The 21,495-nt window shown below is 46.2% G+C and overlaps 1 protein-coding gene across 2 annotated transcripts in view; it reads right to left on the reverse strand.

Annotated features, from left to right (window-relative positions):
• Positions 1-21,289, reverse strand: part of LOC127583957 (myocardial zonula adherens protein-like) — a 93,977-nt gene extending 72,688 nt beyond the window's left edge. For both annotated transcript variants that reach the window (XM_052040416.1, XM_052040418.1), the window contains exons 1-2: positions 20,664-21,289; positions 20,260-20,352 (exon numbers count right to left, since the gene is read on the reverse strand). In XM_052040416.1, coding sequence (XP_051896376.1) covers positions 20,260-20,352; positions 20,664-20,726 — 156 coding nt within the window. In that variant the 5' untranslated portion in view covers positions 20,727-21,289. The remainder of the gene's footprint in view (positions 1-20,259; positions 20,353-20,663) is intronic.
• Positions 21,290-21,495: the final 206 nt, after the last annotated feature.

Here is a 21,495-nt window from a genome sequence, read left to right on the forward strand (position 1 = left end):
AGGGGAAAGGAAATTTAATGAATATAAAGCAAATAGGAAATTGGTGGGAAAATGTAATAAAACACAAAGTGTTCTTAAATTATTTACTAAATCAAGCATCATGTGGCTAATTGCAGCAGCAAATTGCAAGGCAGATCTTGGAAGCTCCAACAAGATGACTCCCCCACCGACTTGTTGGTGTTGAGTGAGGCCTGACCACAGCACCAGATGTCATCCCACATCCAGGAACCACAAAACCACAGTCTCAATCTGTGGCCTCAAACGTGATCTGGTGGGAACTGTGCTCTGCTGCTGATCCCACCAGGGGGACCAACAGCCCGCTTTCCACAAGAGATCCAAGGATGAATTACTGAGCTTCGAGTTCCATGTGCAACAGCTGTCTGTTTAGACAGCCCAGAAGAGCGAGTGCCAGTATTAGACAAGGGTGGATCCGCATTCACAGGCTTCCAGTGATGCTAACACAATTGTGGCCACGGCTGGATGGGCAAAGCCCAGTTTCTCTGTGCTCACCTTTGTCAGGCAGCCAGGTCACAATGAACAAACGTGCAACTCCAACAAAATAGTGGCACTGGTTCCTGCAATAAAGAGAAAGAACCTGACCGCAGGAACTGCATGCCTGTTCACTGAGGGACAACCGACGGCCACCAGAATTAATCCTCACACCAAGTTCGTACTCTGAGCGAGAACTTGAGGAGGAAGCATCTCTGGTCAAAGCATCTCTGCAACATTAACTCTCTCTCTCTCTCTCCACCAACGCTGCCTGACCTGCTGAGTGTTTCTGTTTTATTTTGGATTTCTAGCACTACGTGTTGTGTCCAAGGGATATTATGTCCAAGTCATCCGAGGGATGATTCCAGAGAGAGGAAGGCCGGTTGCACTAATACAGACTGGTAGAGGGGAAATGTGCAATGTCCAATTCGTCCTGAGAGGCTGCAAAGGTATTTTCTTTTCCGATAGGAGAGAAACAATAGCAGGTGTGTGAGGCTAGATCATTGAAGTGTATCATTGAAGGACATGTGGTTCCTTCAACCATTTCTTCTCCCTATTCCTTATACAACAGGTGAGAGAATTTTGCACTGAGTTCAGATTCCCAGTATTTAGATACTTAATGTAAATTTGGTGCCTCCATACCTGATTCTTTAATCCAACTTCCCACAGAAGGAAGTCAAAAGTGACTGAAGATACTGGAATAGAGGGGGAAAAAAACAGGACACTGGGAGATCTCAGCGGGTTAAGCAGCATCTGTGGAGGAAAAAGGTGTAAGCTGACATTTTGGGTCAAGACCCGGCATCAGGACTGAGAGGGAAGAGGGAAGAGGAAAGATGTCAGTGTATAGCAGAACGTAGGGAGGTGGGTGGGACAGGGTCTGGTAGGTGATAGGTGGAGCCAGACGGGGAGGGGGTAATGGGCGGATGGAACCAGGTGGGGAAGGGGATAGGAAAGGTGAACAAATGGAGAAGGAAACTTGGTGGGCGGGGTGGTATGTGTGGAGGAGGCACTGGGCTGTGGCTTACCTGAAATTGGAAAATGTGTATGATATGATGAGTATTGTATGAACAGTGAATTTTCCAGTTTCAGGTAACCCATAGCCCAGGTGTTCTCCCCCACACACTCCCCTGTCCACATCATTCCCTTCTCCCTTTGTTCACCTTTCCCATCGCCTTCCCCACCTGGTTCCACCTGTCCAATCCCCACCCCGCCCCCCCTTCCCCCTCCACTGCTGCGTACTGGCAACTCTTTCCTCGTCCCTCTCTGTCCTGATGCAGGGTCTCAGCCCGAAGCGTCAAGCTACACGGATGCTGCCTGACCCGTGGAGTTCTCCCGGCGTGCCATGGAAAGAGGTTGGCTTTCAGGAGCACAGCCTTCCAACATCCATTCTCATTGTGTTCTCCAGAGCAGAACAGGAGAGCAGTCTGGAGTAAAATGGCAGCACATTGAAGCACAGCTCTCTCTCAGAGCCACCGAGCCCCAGAAACAGATCACTTGCCCACGCTCTTGATCAAATGGAGAATGCATACTTCCCATCGTAACAAGAATTCTCTTTGTCAGAAAATCATTGGAAGTTTTAAAATGTGTCCCTTGACAGTCTTCAAAAACTGAGAGAACATTGCTGGTTGTTGCTGTCTAAAATGACTGATTCACTTGGAATTTATTCCAAGGTGGAAATGTTTTCAAAGAACGTTATTGAGGACTTGCACTGATGAAGCCATGGCCTAGATATCCACTCGGTTGTGCTGCTCTGTTTTACTGCAGTTCACCCAAAATCCAACCAACCGATACAAAAGATTATGTAACTTCAAGTGCAAGTAAATTCAGTGAAAGTCACGTCTCCACAATACTTGGCATTAGTTTAATGACTGTACACTATAAGCAAGACCAACCCGCAAAATATGCCATATCACAGCTCACGTTAATCACCACGGTGACAGTTGATTAAATCCAAATGTTTGAGAGCCTTGGATAAGACACTGAAAATTAAGTTTGTTCTTTCAGTGGCATTGGTACAAAAGGCATACAATTGATTTGAACAAAACTAATAAACAACATAAACCCTGATGTACCTCGATTTAATTAAAAAATGCTTTGGATTTTTTTTAATAATCATTTTCACAGCTTAAATCATAAGTCTTAGATGATGCACAAAACACTGATTAAAGTGCTTATGTTTTGTGATAAACCCATTTTCAGTTGCATTAATTAAACTGTTCTTAAATACCAAATATTCTTAAGCCATTTCATTAAACTAAAAATACAATGCAGTTTCACTAGGTGAGGTCAGGCATTGTGTTTGTTCTCAAGTAAGACCAAGTATTAGAAGCCACATTAAAACAGCTTGCACAATTTTTGTGCAATCTGTATTCAGATGGACGAAAGTGAGGAAGGTGGAAAGTCTCAGAAGGAATGCGTATGAATCAAGTCATTGCACAAGGATTGTAATGCAGACTTTGGAACATGAAGCTGGATGATACTTAATGTTTTGCCATTGTTTGTGCTAAAGTCCAACTTGTTGCACCTGCCTCAATCATACCATAGCGTATACAAAAGACGAGGCAGCACAGTACAAAGGGTGAGTCCCCAGCAAACTCGATGGGACCTCTATCCTATTTCAAAATGAATAAGGGAAATGTCCTACTGCATGTTCTTACTGATTTGGATCTCAGTGCCCAACTCCTTTTGTAGCACCTGTCTACAGCTCAGTGTAACACTACAGTAGCTGAAGACAGACTGATACACTTCACTGTGCTTAAGTCGCTTGAACCAAAACAGTCCATGATTTGATTTGATGACTTGATTGAAATTTGGTTTTAAAAGATGGCCTTTTTGTTAAAGTAATTTACAGGGCAATTGATGCGCCACCGGCTCTTCTGAATCACTCAGTGCTGAGTGTGTTGGTGAAAGGTTGGCAGTGCCGTGGTTTCTCCCTGCCTTCAGTCAGGGGTTGCCCACAGCAGGATCTGTGCACAAGGCTGAGACCAGGAACGGAGGCTTGGAAAGAACTGTCGCAGAACTCAGATACACCTGCTCTGAGATCTTTGTGCATTTCCAGCAAAATCCAACAGCAGAGCTGTACATCTGTTCGAATTCTGCTGTCAACATTTGCAAGCAGGAGTGCATCAGCCGCATGAGACCGTGGCCCCATGAGCTGACCGCTCATTCAGTAAGATCATGGCTCCCACCTTGCTGCCCAATCTCCATAATTCTCGTGTCTCTCATAGTCCAAAAATACATCTATGCCTTCATTGAATTTACTTAATGACTCAGCCTCCACAGCCCTTTGGATTAACATGTCAAGAATTTGCTTCTGGATTAGTATTTCCAAAAGGAATTTTTACGGATTTCTCCTTATTGGCTTGGTGTCTGTGTTTTTTTTCACTTGTCCCAGGAGATGATGTAACCCGAACTGGGAGGTCGGTGCCCGTGTTGAGGCCCAACGTGGAAGTGGCCACCTTCTCCTGAGCATTTCATTGGCCGGAGGTGATGTTGTGTGTGTCTCTAATCACTCGATTTAGCTTCCTTTACTGAGAGATAGTTTTTAGGATCAGGAATTAAAATCCAAATGTTTTTCCAGACAGGTAGACTTTAAGATTCATTCCTTCACGAGCTGTGCAGAATCCACATTACCTCCGGACACACCTTGTGTCATTCACTGAATTTATTTACCACCTTCTTTCACTGAGTTCTATTCTCCACCCCCTCCCCCCACCTTCCTATTCTGGCTTCTGCCCTCTTCCTTTCCAGTCCCGACGAAGGGTCTGTTTATTTCCCTCCATAGATGCTGCCTGACCTGCTGAGTTCCTCCAGCACTTTGTGTGCATTGCTCCAGATTCCAGCATCTGCAGAATTTCTTGTGTCTTGTCTCTGTTCTTCCTTTCGTCATTTAATCTTTTCTGTCCTCTACCCAACCACAGACCTCAACTCCTCACCCCTCCTCCTCACCCTCCATCTTTTACATCTTAAAACACCCTCCAACTTTTCCTAGCTCTGATGAAAAAGGTCATCAACCCAAAACAGTAACTTCCTTGGCTTTGCCATGTCAAGATTCACACACAACATACACCCTTCTGTAGTCTCCTTCTTCATATTCCATTCCTGTTTATCTAACCCAGTGGCACAGCCAGTGGAGCTGCTGCCTCACAGCCCCAGCATCACAGGTTCAATCCCGACCTCTGGCACTGGCCGTGTGTGTGTGGAGTTTGCACGTTCTCCCCGTGACCGCGTGGGTTTCCCTCGGCTGCTCTGGCTTCCTCCCACATCCCAAAGACGTGCGGCTTGGTAGGTTAATTGGCCACTGCAGATTGCCCCTAGTCTGTAGGTAGAGTGGTAGAATCTGGAGGGAGTTGATGAGATTGTGGGGAGAATAAATAAAGGGCATTAATGTAGGATTAGGGTAAACGGGTGGTTGATGGTGTGTGCAGACTTAACGGGCTGAAGGGCTGACTGTGATGCCAGTCTATGATAATCCCACTTGCCCACATTAGGCTTGTACCCCTTTACTGCTTTCCTAGCCAAGTATCTGTTCAAATGCCTTGTAAACATTGTAATTATATCCACCGCCACCATCTCCTCTAGCTCATTCCAGATACTCACCACCCTCTGCGTGGAAAAACTTGCCCCTCAGATCTCCTTCAAATTTCTCCCCTCTCAGCTTAAACCTGTGCCCTCTAGCCCTGGGAAAAAGACTAACTATCTACCATATTAATACCCCTCATAATTTTCTAAACCTCTATAAGGTCATTCCTCAGCCTCCAACATTCCAGTAAAAATAAACTCAGCCTCTCCAATCTCTCCTTGTAACTACAGCCCTCCATTCCAGGCATCATCCTGGTGAACCTCTTCTGAACTCTCTCTATCGCTACCACATCCATCCTGTAGTGTGGTGACCAGAACTGTACACAATACTGTGTGCAACTGCAATACAACTGCACCAATGTCCCAACGTTTACACTCAATGCCTCGGGCTGTGAAGACATGCCTGCCTAATGCCTTCTTCACTACCCTATCCACCCGTGCTGCTATTTTCAGGGAACTATGACCTTGCACCCCAAGGTCTCTCTGGAGTGTTGACGTAAAGATTCCTGCTATTTACCATATATGTCCTGCCAGTATTTGACGTCCCAATGCATTACTTCACATTTGTCTGGATTAAGTTTCATCTGCCACCAATCCATCCAACTTTCCAGCTGATCCGTGTCCTGCTGTGTCCTTAGACAACCTTCTTCACTAATTACCACTCCACCAATTTTTGGATCTTTTGCAAACTTGCAAATCAGACCAACTCCATCCAAGTCATTTATACATATGTGACAGACAACAGAAGGTCCCAGCACCTATCGCTGGGGTACTATTGGTATTGGTATTGGTTTATTATTGTCACTTGTACCAAGGTACAGTGAAAAACGTGTCTTGCATACCGTTCGTACAGATCAATTCATTACACAGTGCAGATACATTGAAGAACGATTATAGTAAAGGTAATGAGTAGATCTGTAGAGAGCAGCTTGCAACGAGTCGCCACGCTCTGGCACCATCTTGTAAAGCTGCACCACTGGTTACACCACTGGTAACGGAATTGCAATCAACAAAGAGGAATGATCTCATTGAAACCTCACGGATACTGAAAGGCCTGGATAGAGTGGACATGGAGCGGGTGTTTCCATTCTTGGGAGAGTCTAGGGTCCGAGAGCACAGCCTCAGAATAAAGGGACGTCCCTTTAAAACTGAGACGAGGAGGAATTTCTTCAGGCAGAGGGTGGTGAATCTGTGGAATTCGTTGCCACAGACGACTGTGGAGGCCAAGTCACTGGGTGTATTTAAGGCAGAAGTTGGTAGGTTCTTGGTTGGTAAGGGGGTTAAGGGTTACAGGGAGAAGGCGGGAAAATGGGGTTGAGAAAATCAGCCATGATTGAATGGCAGAGCAGACTTGATGGGCCGAATGACCTAGTTCTGCTCCAATATCTTCTGATCTAAAAACAACCACCCCCGGCTACCATCTGTATCCCATCACCGAGCCAATTTTTGATTTGGTCTGCCTACTCTATGAGTCCAACTGTAGAAGAGCAGCAGAGTGGCACCTTGGATCCCATGTGCTTTAACCTTCTGGACCATCCTATTATGCAGGACCCTGTCAAAAACCTTGCTAAAGTCCACGTATACCATACCGACCGTCCTGCCTTCATCAATTTTCTTAGTTACCTCCTCAAAAGCTCAATCAGATTTGTTTGACAGGATTTCCCCTGCACAAAACCATGTTGACTCCTCCTAATCAGTCCCTGCCTTTCCAAAAACATAAATCCTGTCACTGAGGATTTTTTCTAATCATTTCCCCACAATTGACGACAGGATCTGTGGCCTGCAGTTTCCTGGCTTATCCCTACAGCCCTTATTGAACAAGAGGAAAACATTAGCTCTCCTCCGGTCTCCCGTGGCTAACGAGGACGCAAAAATCTTCATCACAGCCCCTGCAATCTCCTCCCTCTGCTGCTCATAGCATCCTGGGATACATTCCTTCAGGCCCTGGGGATATATCCACCTTAATCTGTGCTAATACAAAACATAGAACATAGAACAGTCCAGCACAGTACAAGACCTTCGGCCCACAATGTTGTGCCGACCTATATAAACCTTATCCCCATTCAATCTATCCCCCTCTCTACTTGACCTCCCATAACCCTCTATTTTTCTTTCGTCCACGTGCCTATCTAATAGTGTCTTAAATGACCCTATCGTATTGGCCCCTACCCCCCACCCCCGGCAGTGCGTTCCTGGCACCCACCACTCTCTGTGTAAAAAACCTACCTCTGACATCCCCCCTGAGCTTTCCTCCACGCACCTTAAATGGGTGACCTCTAGTATTGGTCATTACCACCTTGGGGAAAAGATGCTGGCTGTCCACTCTGTCTATGCCTCTCATAATCTTATGCACGTCTATCAAGTCTCCTCGCATCCTCTATCGTTCCAAAGAGAAAAGCCCTAACTCTCTCAACCTCTCCTCATAAGACATGTTCTCCAACCAAGGTAACATCCTTGTAAATCTACTCTGCATCCTCTCCAAAGCTTCCACATCCTTCCTATAAAGTGGGGACCGGAAATGAACACAATATTCCAAACGTGGTCTAACCAGAGTCTTATAGAGCTGCAACATTGCCTCTCAGTTCTTGAACTTAATCCACCGGCTAATGAAGGCCAGCACACCATAAGCCTTCTTAACCGCCCTATCCACTTGTGCGGCAACTTTGAGGGATCTATGCGCTTGGACCCCAAGGTCACTCTGTTCCTCCCATTAACCATGTTCCTTCCATTAACCATGTACTCTGCCTTCAAGTTGTTCCAAAGTGAATCACTTCACACATCTTCAGATTGAATTCCATCTGCCGCTTCTCTGCCCAGCTCTGCATCCTGTCTAAATCCTGTTGCAACCTACGACAACCTTCTACACTATCTACTACACCAGCAACCTTCGTGTCATCTGCAAACTTACTAACCCACCCCCCCACCTCCTATTCCAAATCATTTATAAAAATCAGAAAGAGCAGGGGTCCCAGAACAGATCCCTGCGGAACACCACTAGTCACTGACCTCCAGGTCGAATACTCCCCTTCTACAACCACCCTCTGCCTTTTGTGGGCAAGCCAAGTTTGAATCCATACAGCCAATTTTTCCATGGATCCTATACCTCATGACTTTCTGAATGAGCCTACCATGGGGAACCTTGTCAAAACGCCTTGCTAAGATCCATATATAGCACATCCACCGCACTGCCTTCATCAATTTGTCTTGTCACTTCCTCAAAAAACTCTATTAGGCTCGTGACACACGACCTGCCCTTCGTAAAGCTATGTTGACTATCCCTAATAAGATGATGCTTCTCCAAATGCTCATAAATCCTGTCCCTAAGAATCCTCTCCACTAGTTTGCCCACCACTGGCGCAAAACTCACTGGTCTATAATTCCCGGGATTATCCCTTTTTACCTTTCCTGAACAATGGAACAACGTTTGCCATCCTCCAATCCTTTGGTACCACTCCTGTGACCAGGGAGGACTCAAAGATCATCGTTAATGCTCCAGCAATCTCTTCTGTCACTTCCCATTGTAACCTGGGTTATATCCTGTCTGACCCCAGTGACTTATCTATCCTAATGCTTTTTAGTAGCTCCAACACTGCTTCTTTCTTAACCTTGACATGCTCCAACACATTTGCCTGTTCTACACTAACCTCACATTCATATAAGTCCCTCTCCCTGGTGAACACTGAAGCAAAATATTCATTTAGGACCTCTCCTACCTCCTCTGCCTCCAGACACATTTTTCCCCCCTTATCCCTGAGCAGTCCTACCCTCACCCTAGTCATCCTCTTGTTCCTCACATACGTGTAGAATGCTTTAGGGTTTTCCTTAACCCTACTTGCCAAGGCCTTTTCATGTCCCCTTCATGCTCTCCTAAGTCCCTTCTTAAGCTCCTTCCTGGTTACCCTATAACTCTGAAGAGCCCTACCTCATTTCTGCTTCCTAAACCTTAAATACGCTTCCTTAACCATGGTTCCTTCACCCTACCATCCTTCCCTTGTCTCAGTGGGACAAACCTATCTAGAACCCCATGTAAGTGGTCCCTAAACAGCCTCCACATTTCTGCGGTGTTTTTACCAGAGAACATGTGTTCCCAGTTTACGCTCCCAAGATCTTGCCTAATACCATCGTAATTTGCCCTCTCCCAATTAAATATTTTCCTATAATGTCTTCTCCTATCCCTGTTCATGGCTGTGCTAAAGGTCAGGGGGTTGTGGTCACTATCCCTGAAATGCTCGCCCCACTGAGAGGTCTGTCACCTGACCAAGTTCAATGCCTAATACCAGATCCAGCATGGCATCTCCTCTTGTCGGCCTGTCTACGTACTGTGTCGGGAATTCCTCCCGTACACACCTAACAAACTCTGCCCCATCTAAGCTTTTTGCACTAAGGAGGTGCCAACCAACATTAGGGAAGTTGAAGTCACCCATGACAACAACCCTGTTATTTTTGCACCTTTCTAAAATCTGCCTACTTATCTGCTCCTCAGTGTCCTGATGGGTACTTGGGGGCCTATAGAATACTCCCGATAGAATGATCACTCCCTTCCTGTTTCTGACTTCCACCCACACTGACTCAATGAACGATCCTTCTATGACGTCCTCCCTTCCTACAGCTGTGATATTATCTCTGATTAGCAATGCCAACCTTCCCCACCCCTTTTACTCACTTCCCTATCCCTTTTGAAATGTCTAAACCCTGGAACCTCAAGCAGCCAATCCTGCCCTTGCGACACCCAAGTCTCTGTAATGGCCACAACAACGTAATTCCATGTACTGATCCGTGCTCTAAGTTCATCACCTTTACTCCTAACACTTCTCACATTAAAGTAAACACATTCCAATCCATCTAACTGACTGCATTTATGCCCCGTCCCCTGCCTATCCTTCCTCACCTTCACTGTACACATCGCAGCTACATCCACACCAGCTGATGCATCTTCTAATCTAATACCTTTAACACTTCCTGACAGAAACATTTTCCAGTACGTCAGTGTACCCCTCCCCTAACTCTCCATCCTCCACATCCTTGTTCCTGGTGAGTGCCAAGGAGAAGTATTTATTTAGGATCCCACTCATATCCCCTGGCTCCACACATAGATTACCCTTCTGGTCCCTGAAGGATCTACTCTTTCCCTAGCAACCCCTTTTGCTTCTAATATGCTTACAAAAGGTCTTGGGATTCTCTTTAATCCTGCTTGCCAAGGCCATTTCATGTCCCCTTTTTGCCCTCCTAAGTTCTCTCCTACATCCCCTATAAACCTCAGAGGACTCACTCGATACCAATTGCCTATACCTGACAACGCTTCCTTCCTATTTCTGATCAAACCTTCCATTTCCCTTTGTTAACCAAGGTTCCTCAATCTTCCCATTTTTACCTCTTACCCTGATGGGGTCCTACAGAATCTGAATTTTTAAACGCCTCTGACGTATCAGATGTTGTTTTTCCCCACAGCAACTGCTCCCGAGCTATTTTCACCAGGTTCTGCCTTATACTGTTGAAATCAGCCCTCTCTCAGTTTAAGAACTTAACTCTAGGGCCAACCCTTTTCCACGACTACCTACTCTCGGACTCTTGGACTCATTTCAAACTATGGAAGAGTAGTGCAGTGGCACAGCTGGTAGAGATGTTCCGTCAGTGATCCAGCAACCTGAGTTCAATCCTGACCTCCAATGCCATCTGCATGGAGTTACAGCGTCATACAACATGGAAACAAGCCCTTTAGCCCACCAGGTCATGCTGACCTTCAAGCATACATGTGCACTAATCCCAGTTTACACGTTCTCCCTACAACCCCTGTGGCTTTCCCCCAGGTGCTCGGATTTCCGCCCACATCCCAAAGACGTGCAGGTTGGTAGGTTAAATGGCCACTGCATATTGCCCTTGATGTGTAGGTGAGTGGTAGAATCTGGGGGGGAGTTGCAGAGAATGAGGGGGGAACCCATTACAGCAGAGAATGGGTATGCTCATATTACCAGCGTAGACTTGATGGGCCAACTTGTATGTTTATATTATTTAATTGTCTGCTTATATTACTGGCCAAATTGGCTTCCTTCTCTGTCATAAGGAAATGGAGAAAACTTACTGAACCAAGGATTGACAGTACATCCCACAGACCCGTTACACTAGAAGAGGGAGGTATTTGCAGTTGTATTCTGACAAAAGTTTGTTAACATTTTCCCCATCATAATGTCATAAGGGCAGGCACGGTAGTGTAGTGGTTAGCGTAACGCTTTACAGCGCCAGTGACCCGGGTTCAATTCCCGCCATCGTCTGTGAAGAACTTGTACGCTCTCCCCGTGTCTGCGTGGGTTTCCTCCGGGTGCTCCGGTTTCCTCCCACATTCCAAAGATGTACAGGTTAGGAAGTTGTGGGCATGCTATGTTGGTGCCAGAAGCGTGGTGACATTTGCAGGCTGCCCCCCAGAACACTACGCAAAAAATACATTTCACTGTGTGTTTCGATGTACATGTGACTAATAAAGATCTTATCTTATAATGTCTGCCTCTCGATGGACAACTAATTGTCACCAGGTCAAGAGGGGCTGGACTCCTCCAGCACTCCCATGGACAGAGTAAAAGATAAATAAGTTGGAGTTTTTGGAATGTGAAAAAAAGAATCGAAGTGTGAGGCGGCACGGTAGCGTAGTGGTTAGCGCGACGCTATTACAGCGCCAGTGATCAGGGTTCGATTCCCGTCGCTGTCTGTAAGGAGTTTGTACGTTCTCCTGCGTCTGCGTGGGTTTCCTCCAGGTGCTCCGGTTTCCTCCCACATTCTAAAGACGTACGGGTAGGTTAATTTGGGGTTTAAAATGGGCAGTGCGGACTCATTGGGCCGAAAGGGCCTGTTACCACGCTGTCAATAAAACTTAATTTAAAAATTTAAACAAGGTAAAGTTGGATTGAAAGGCAAAATCAATTTGCTCGATGCAGTGAAATTGTAAGTAAGTCAGAGAAACGAGCAAGCTGCATGAAACGAAAGCAGGCAGAGAGGCTGAAACAGATCTGACAGTGGGGATGGGTTAAGTGAACATGGTGCATGCTGATGGGGTGGATAAAAGAGAACAGGGTAAAAGTGCGGCAATGTCTAATCTCAGGGAGTTAAAGACGCTGTGCAGATCCTCCTGGGATACTCTGGCTCATGGCCGCTCAAACTGGAGAAGTATTGAGAACCTCGAGTCCATGATTCAGGGATACACCGAGCCCCTGCGTACCCTCTGCCCACCCCGTCAGGCACCTCCAGCCCAGCTGCAGAAGGGTCAGCAGTTATCACATTAACCCAGCTGGTCCAGAATGTTAAGGCCCATGGGATCCAAGGTGAGCTGGCTAATTGGATCCAAACTTGTCTTGGTGATAGGAGGCAGATGGTGTGGTGGAAGGATGCTTTTCTGTTTGGAAGTCTGTGGCCAATGGTGCACCACAGGGATCGGTGTTGGGACCATCGATATTTGTGACGTATATTAACGACTTGGAGGTGAATGTATGATTAGTAAATTTGCAGATGACACCAAAGTTGGTGGTGTTGTGGATAGTGAGGAAGATTGTCTAAAGCTTCAGCAGGATAGAGACCAGTTGTAAAATTGGGCAGAGCTTTGGTAGGTGGAATTTAATCCCAAAATGTGTGAGGTGATGCATTTTGGGAAGTCAAATAGGGCTAGAACATTTACAATAAATGGTAGGGAAGTGAGGAATGTTGACGAACAGCGAGACATTGGGGTTCAAGTCTATAGTTCCATGAAAGTGGCAATACAGACGGATAGGGTGGTGTAAAAGGTACCTGGCATGCTGGGTTAGTTTTCCCTGGAGCAAGGGAGACTGAAAGGTGACCTGATAGAGGTATATAAATTATGAGAGGTATAGGTAGAGTTGACGGTCAAAATCTATTTTCCTGTGGCAGGGGAATTAAAAACAAGAGGACAATAGGTTAAAGGTGAGAGGATGGAGCTGTGAGGGGGATGTGAGGGGTAAGTTTTTCTACCCAGAGAGTGGTTGAGATCTAGCGCTGCCAGAGGAGGCTGTGGAATCAGATACAATCACTACGTTTAAGAAGCATTTAGACAGCAAGGCACAGAAGGATATGGTCCTAATGTGGGTAAATAGAATCGGTGCATGACTGTACGACTCAGTGACTCTATGACTCTTGGTATTGGTATTGCTACTGGAATTGGAATTGGTTTATTATTGTCACTTGTACCGAGGCACTGTGAAAAACTTGTCTTGCATACCGTTCATACAGATCAATTCATTACACAGTGTATTAAGGTAGTACAGGATAAAAACAATAACAGAATACAGAGTAAAGTGTCACAGCTACAGGAAAGTGCATTGCAGGTAGACAATAGGGTGCAAGGTCATAACAAGGTAGATTGTTGAGGTCAAGAGTCCATCTCATTGTATAAGGGATGAACCACCCTTATTGAACCACCGTTCAATAGTCTTATCACCATGGGATAGAAGCTGTCCTTGAGCCTGGTGGTATGTGCCCTCGGGCTCTTGTATCTTCTGCCTGATGGGAGCGGGGAGAAGAGAGAATGACCCGGGTGGGTGGGGTCTTTGATTATGCTGGCTACTTCACCAAGGCAGCGAGAGGTAAAGACAGAGTCCATGGAGGGGAGGCTGGTTTCCGTGATGTGCTGAGCTGTGTCCACCACTCTCTGCAGTTTCTTCTGGTCACGGGCAGAGCAGTTACCGTACCAAGCCGTGATACATCGGGATAGGATGCTTTACATTTGGTTTACATTTTTCTTTATATTTCTGAAGAAATCTAATTAAATTCTATGAGTCACTTCATAAAATTTAGACCCATTCTTCTTAATTTTCTCCAAACTTTCACCTCGCAGTGGGGCCCACAACAGCTGGCATTCCAGGCGTGGTTCTGAGTTCGCTGGCAGTTTGCCCAACTGCAGGCAAGTTCACAGAGTACTGCTGGCTACGTCCCGTACACTTCCACTGAGTTTTTTTACAGCCTATTTGCTATTTTCATCTTTCCTTACAATATAGGAGGCCATTCAGCCCATTGAATCTATACTGGCTCTCAGAGAAATCCCATCATTCCCATTCCCCCATTTATTTCCTTGTAACCTAGTCCATAAGATCAGCCATGATCTCACTGAACATCTCAGGGACTGCATCACTTATTCCTCCTCTTACTTCTTATGAGCTCACGTGACCAATGCACTCCACCAATTCTCCCAGTACCCACCTCCAATAAGGGCAGTCTACAATGGCCCATTAACCCACCAGTGCGTCGTTGGGACGTGGGCGGAAACTGGAGCAAGTAGGGGAAGCTCCCGTGGTCACAGGGTGAATGTACAAGCTCTACACAGACAGCACCGGTGGTCAGGATCAAACCCAGGCCGCTGGAAATGTGGGACAGTAGCTCTACTTGCTGTGCTACTGTGCCAGCCAATGTCACTGGCACGGTGATTGGAAAACCTTTGCTGAAGCTCAGTGGCAGCATCAAAGCTCCCTCACCCAGCCAGAGCTTCAGAGACCAATTCTTGCTGGTTCCAATGTGGAAATTGAGATCACAAGATATACACTACCTCAATCCAGTAACCTCCAATATCAAGAATTTACAGTAAACATTGTTATTATTGTCACTAGGATGGAATCTCTACTCAAAACATTTACACACAGCCCAGATAAAGGTGGATGGGCTTTAACGAATCAAAGGATTCTTACAGTGGTCCTGCAATAAGTCAATTGATCAAAGTTTGCTGAATGCACCATAATAATGCTTTGGAAATTGAATAACTTCCATTTATGAAGGATTGTTAATATAACAAAACATGCCAAGGCATTTAACCAGTGGGCTAATAAAGCCATGGATGAGGTTTTCACCAACACCTGAGCTGTGGCAAGGACAGAGTCTGGCATGGTTATGTTGGTGGAAAAGGGGGTCTCGGTGGTAACGTGGCTGTGCGATTGGAAGCTCAACTCGGCAGCAAATATGACACCACGTTTCTGATCAAGCTGGTTCATGTTCGGACAGTTCCTAAGGAGACAGATGGAGTCGGTGGTTGGAGAACAGACTTTGTGATGAGGACCAAGGTGACAGCTTCTGTCTTCCCAATACTTAGAAATTTCTGGTCACACAGTGCTGGGGCAGCTGACAATTTAGGGAGAGTGGAAGTGTGGAGATGGGTGGCGGGGCGATACATTTGGGTTCAAAGGGTATGCATGGACTGTACTGTTCAGAGGAGTGTACACTGAGAAATGGGAGTGGACTGTGGATAGATCCACAACACACACGGAGGGAATCACGTGGGTAATGTATTTAACGCATTCACTGATCTGATGAGAGCCTCTGACAGTGCAGGCACTTTGCATGGGGATATATGGACTTATAGAACTGCTGGGTTGTAGCTGTTTCCAACATGAAGCACTACATGAACGACAGATTCAGGCACCCTGACCTCACACTCCTTGTAATTAGATGTTCTCCATAAGTGGGCAAAAGACAAAAGAAACTATCTCTGAAAACAATAGTGTTCCTCACAGGACTCATTGGTAATTAATGATCTGAGGAGAGATAACAGCACACAGCTTGTCCTAGACTGCCTGTCAATCAGTAAACACTGGAGGCTGTAAGTGAGTGTGTACACTGCACACTGACCAAACCTCAGCGAAGCAATCTTATCCTTCCAACAGTTAGTGTAAGGAACGTTATTTCTTTTAGTGAACACTTCACTTTGTAAAGTTAATGGTGAATAAAGGGTAGCCTTCATATGGAAAATCAGTTATAATTGGCTGTGCTCTGTGTAGGATAAATCTTGAACAATATATCAGCAAAATAATGCCAAAGAGATATTAAAGATCAGCTAACCTCTGACTATTCCTGTGAAATCCTGGTAGGTAAAAGCAGATTTGCACATTTACACAGGCGTAACAAGTTATAAATGAATTGCTCCTACTCATATAATTGGTACTTTGTGGGACAGGATATATTAATGCAGCAGTTATAAGACATATTAAGATATATTGTAAGATACATAATAAGATATATTGAGATATAAGATATATAATATGTATTGTAATATATGTAATAAAATATATTGTTATATATAACAAGATATATGAATACAGCAGTTAAATGGATCCATTTGAGGCCAACCTTTTCATTACATTCCTAGGACTGACATTTAGGGTTTCCAACACTGGTTTCACACCATGACTTCCTGCCACCAATAGCCTCCTGCCTATTACATGTGGATTGGGAAGGAAATAGACTCTTTGATTCCTGATTGGTTGACTTATAGTCTGTTTTGCGACTAATAAACAGGAGCACTAATGAACTTTGAAAAGAACAATTCTGTTGATGCTTTGACAAGGTTTGCTCTGCTTTCACACGTTAGTCTGCCAGACTAACGTCCAATTCCTGGGACATCCAGGAAACCCTGCAGACTTTTACTCATTCACAGCTTTAACATTTTAGGACATCGCTGGAGTGGTGTCAGATAAAATTTGTTTTCATGCCACAACAGGACAAAAAGATTGGGTAGAGAGTGAAGCGTAAGGGTACCTTTATGAACTGAATGTACCTCATGGTATAACTGCATCCTTTGGTGTGCCAAACATTGTTGTTTAGCGAAAAGTTCCAGGCTCTCAGTGTTTACTGGACAGAATGATGTTCTGTTTATAGGTCTAGGTCTACTGAATCACCAAAGAAACTGATCGACAGGGGAGAATGCCTTATAGGTAGGGAGAGAGTTAGAGGTTTTCGTGACAATTTCAAAGCTTAGGCACTTGAAAGTGGTGGTGTAATAAATGCAGGAACGTACAAGGTCCCAGAGCACAAATACCACGGGTACAGTAATTTCCTCTGACCACAAATAGAGGAAGCTCTGTCATAATCTGAGACCAAACTATCAGAAGACCTAAACACACATTGTTCTCTCGATTCTTTTCAATCTCCCCTGGCTTCCTTGAGCTCATCCTGTCCTTGGGAACCACACCTTGCTCCCTTATCTCCAGTTCTGACCAAGGATCTTTGACTTAACTCTGCTTCTCTTCCCACAGATGCTGCCTGATCTGCTGAGTGTTCTGCTTTTGTTTTAAATTTTGGGCACCTGCAGTTTCTTTCCCTCCATTGACTCCGTCTACACTTCCCGCTGCCTTGGGAAAGCAGCCGACATGAAGGACCCCTCCCACCCCGGTCATCCTAGCCCCTTCCATCAGGCAGAAGATACAAAGGCTTGAGAACACATACCACCAGGCTCAAGGACAGCTTCTATCCCACTGTTATCAGACTCTTGAATGGACCTCTCACACGCTAAAAGATGAACTCTGGATCTCCCAATCTACCTTGCTGTGGCCCTTGCACCTTATTGTCTACCTGCACTGCATTTTCTCTGTAACTGCAACATTATATTCTGCATTCTGTCTTCTCTTTACTACCTTAATGTACTCATGTATGGAATGATCTGTCTGGATGGCATGCAGAACAAAAGCTTTTCACTGTTTCTCAGAACATGTGACAATAATAAACCAATACCAATTTTCAATCAGTTGTCCCTCTCTCCATCCTTGCCATCCCTCCACCAGCTGACCAAGACAGTTCTCCTCTGACAGTGCCCTCAGCACCGCCCTAAACATACTTCTTCCTCGAGATACTTTACAACCTCCCCTGGCCCCCTCCAGCTCATCCTGCCTTTGGGAACCCTTGATCCCATTCAACCTGGTCTCCATGATAGTTGATATCATTAATGGTTTGCCCCCCTCGGGTACCACTTCCCACCACCACTCCAAATGCAACGTTATCACCACTCTCCCCAAAAAAATCCCTTAGCTCCTCCATCCTCTTAAACCAGTGTCCCATCTTCACAGTCCTTGAACACACTAACGACTCCACAACCTATGCCCGGCTTTCTCAGAAACATCGGTTTAAGTTCCTCCAATCAAGCTTCCAGCCTTGCCGAAACAGTTCTAATCAAAGTGACGAATGGCATGTGAAGTGGGTGCGATCAGGGGCAACCTCCTCCAGTTGTTTATCCAGCCAGTCAGGACCACACCTGCCTGGTTTCCTCCTTTATGCAGTAATCCAGCACCTCCAGATATTGGACTCCCAAAGCACATTTACTTCACTTTTTAAAAAATGTTATATAGCAGTATTCCAGTGAATCCTGTAAGTTTAAAGGGAATGTGGGAAACAGGGCCCCAGTAACTTCAAAGGGAGTGTGGGAAACGGGGTCCTGGTGAGTGTAAAGGGAGTGTGGGAAACGGGGTCCCGGTGAGTTTAAAGGGAAAGTGGGAAACAGGGCCCCAGTAACTTCAAAGGGAGTGTGGGAAACAGGGTCCCAATGAGTTTACAGGGAGTGTGGGAAACGGGGTCCCATGAGTTTACGGGTAGTGTGGGGAACAGCAGGGTTGTGGATTATCGGCGTTTTACTGGATGTGATTGAGTCAGAGGATCTTTGGCACTTGCCCTTCCTGAGCTCACACCACTATGTGTGGCCCACAGGTATGTATCTCCTCCAGGCCCTCCTCCGAGTTCTCATAAGAATGTGAGAAACAGAAGCTGGAGGAGGCCATTCAGCCCTCATGCCCGCCCTGCCAGTCAATAAGCTGGTGGATGACCTTCAACTTCAGCACCACTTTGGTGCAGTGACCCCCACATCCCTCGTTTCTGTTAATATCAAAATATCGAGGTCACACGCCACCCTCAGCATCAACATCAAACACACAGCATCAGTTGGCACAGACATGCTGACAACACAAGAAACACCCCCCACTACCTCTCCCACCATCTCCACTTCTCCACTATCCAGTGGAGGAGCTGATGTTTCCTCTAGATTAGCATTTAGAAGACCAGTTGCTGTTTTGCTCCCTACAGATAGCTACCGACTCTGTTCCTCTGTCTGGTGAACCGGCTGAGACTGAAGGAGTCGTTCACAACCTCACTGCCATTTTTGTCCCGAGGTGAACTTTGAACCACAAACCACCTCACCAATAGCAGCTCTTCCTCCCTCAGAGACAATGCCAGATTCTCCAGCACAAACCTCAACAATATTCCCTCCACACTTAACTATCCCACCATGGCTTGCCTCGTCCTCCCCTTCAGAAACTTAACGGCAATCAAAAGCCAATCTGTACTTATTCATTCTTGGAAAGTGCATGTTGTGGCCAATACCGGTGCGTACACCGTCCACCCCATGTGTACATTGTCCACCCCGCGTGTACACCGTCCACCCCCTGCCAGTGTGTACACCGTCCACCCCACGTGTACACCATCTGCACCCTACCAATGTGTAGGCCGTCCGCACCCTGCCAGTGTGTACACCATCCGCACCCTGTCAGTGTGTACACCGTCCGCACCCCTGCCAGTGTGTACACTGTCCGCACCCCTGCCAGTGTGTACACCATCCGCCCCATGTGTACACCGTCCACACCCTGCCAGTGTGTACACTGTCCGCCCTCTGCCAGTGTGTACCCCATCCACACCCTGCCGGTGTGCACACCGTCTGCATCCTGCCAGTGCGTACACCATCCGCTCTCTGCCAGGGTGTCCACCGTCTGCACCCTGCTAGTGTGTACACTGTCCGCACCCTGCCCGTGTGTACGCCGTCCGCACCCTGCCCGTGTGTACGCCGTCCGCACCCTGTGTACACCGTCCGCACCCTGCAGGTGTGTACACCATCCGCACCCCGCCAGTGCGTACACCGTCCGCACCCTGCCAGTGCGTACACCGTCCGCACCCTGCCAGTGTGTACAACGTCTACCTCTATTTGCCCCCAGACAGAAGAGAGAGTGAAAAGCCCACCCCATTGGTGGGGCAGGACCACATGCGGACTAGGCTGGGTCCGGACATTAGTGAATGAGATGGGTTTGGCAACAATCCGGTAGTTTTGTGGTTATGTCACTGGCACTGGGTTTTCAGATCCATATTTACTAAATTAACTTCCCCAACTGCCACGATGGGAGCTGAACTCATGACACTGGATCAGTGGTTCAGGTCTCTGGCGGCAGGTTCTGTAATAGCCCCCATGTAACCAGTGGCCCGCCTGTCTGATCACTTACAGGACTGTGCTTGCTGACCTTCATCAATTCCTCTGTTAACATTCTCAAGCTTGTTTGCAGCTCCCTTCATGACTTCACCTCTAGGTATCTCTGGAATCACCCGCCCCACAAAACAAACGCCTCTGGTACTAATACTGTGGAATCATTATCAGCAGGGACACAGGTGGATTTCACTGACCGTTTCAGTTTTTCCTTTATTTTTGATTTCATCTTTTGCCGGAGTGTTTTTCCCTTCAGCATGCAGTGTCAGTCGTACTCTTCGGATGTTGCCCTGAAGAAGCAGGACAAAAAAGAATTTCCAAGCAATCAGAATCAGAATCAGGTTTATTATCATTGCCATATGTCATGAAATGTGTTGTTTTGCAGCAGCAGTACAGTGCAAGACATAAAAATTACTATAAGTTACCAAAAAATAAATAAAATAATGCAAGAAAGGAATAACGAGGTAGGGTTTATGGGTTTATGGACCGTTCAGAAATCTGAAGAAAGCTAAAGCATTCAATATGCCATCCCTTTCAGGTGCATTTTGTAAAGTAATGTCACTCAATTACATCTTAAAAGGGAATAACATCCGTGACTTACCCTCCTAGCAGGCTCCGGTGTCTCTGCAATGGTGCATGTCGTTGCCGTTTTAAACTGTGGCATTGTCTCTGTGAGGATATTTTATCCAAAACTTTGATCTCCAAAGTTACTTCCACAGCGCAGCAGAAACTCTCCTCACCGTATGTTCCCTTCTCAGAATATCTCTCCAGTCCCTGTTTGGTTTGTAACTTTGATCACTTTCCCACAGTTTTAGGTTTGACCTTTGATCAGAGATCTGAAGATTCAGACAAGCTGGCTAGTCAAACGAAGACTGTGCAGGCCGCTTGTCATCTGCAGTGCCCCATCACAACGCATGCAAACATCTTCTCATAAAGTCACCTGCTTCCGCCCCTGTCCACAAAGATAGTTGATAGGTATGTTCCTTAGCAACACCTCAGTTATGACACATCTGGGACCAGGCCCTCGCCCAACTTGTCAAACTGCATTTTGCTTGTTCCAGCCCTTCGTCATTAAAATACTTTACATGGGTGTATTCCCGCTCCACCTTTATCAGGGTCAGCCCAGTGTGGATCAGGTGCTTGTCATCAACGGCCCGAAGAAAAACCATTTGCGCTTATTTGTCTAAATTACCCCAAACGTTCTGCCAGCTTTGTATCAACGTCCACGCACTCACTTGGTTTTAATTCAGCCTCTCTCCCTCACTCCCTCCTTCAGCTGATTTCTTTATCATAAATACGCAGAAGGCAGAAACACACGCTCAAAACAAGGCCTGCCTCAAGGGCACTCCCGTTCATTTGCTTAACTGATGGTTGCAGCGATAGCACCTGGGAGGCTGCAGTTCTCAGTAACCCTTTCAGACCTGGAGGCACAG

Source organism: Pristis pectinata, chromosome 28, assembly GCF_009764475.1.
Source record: "Pristis pectinata isolate sPriPec2 chromosome 28, sPriPec2.1.pri, whole genome shotgun sequence".
NCBI lineage: Eukaryota > Metazoa > Chordata > Chondrichthyes > Rhinopristiformes > Pristidae > Pristis > Pristis pectinata.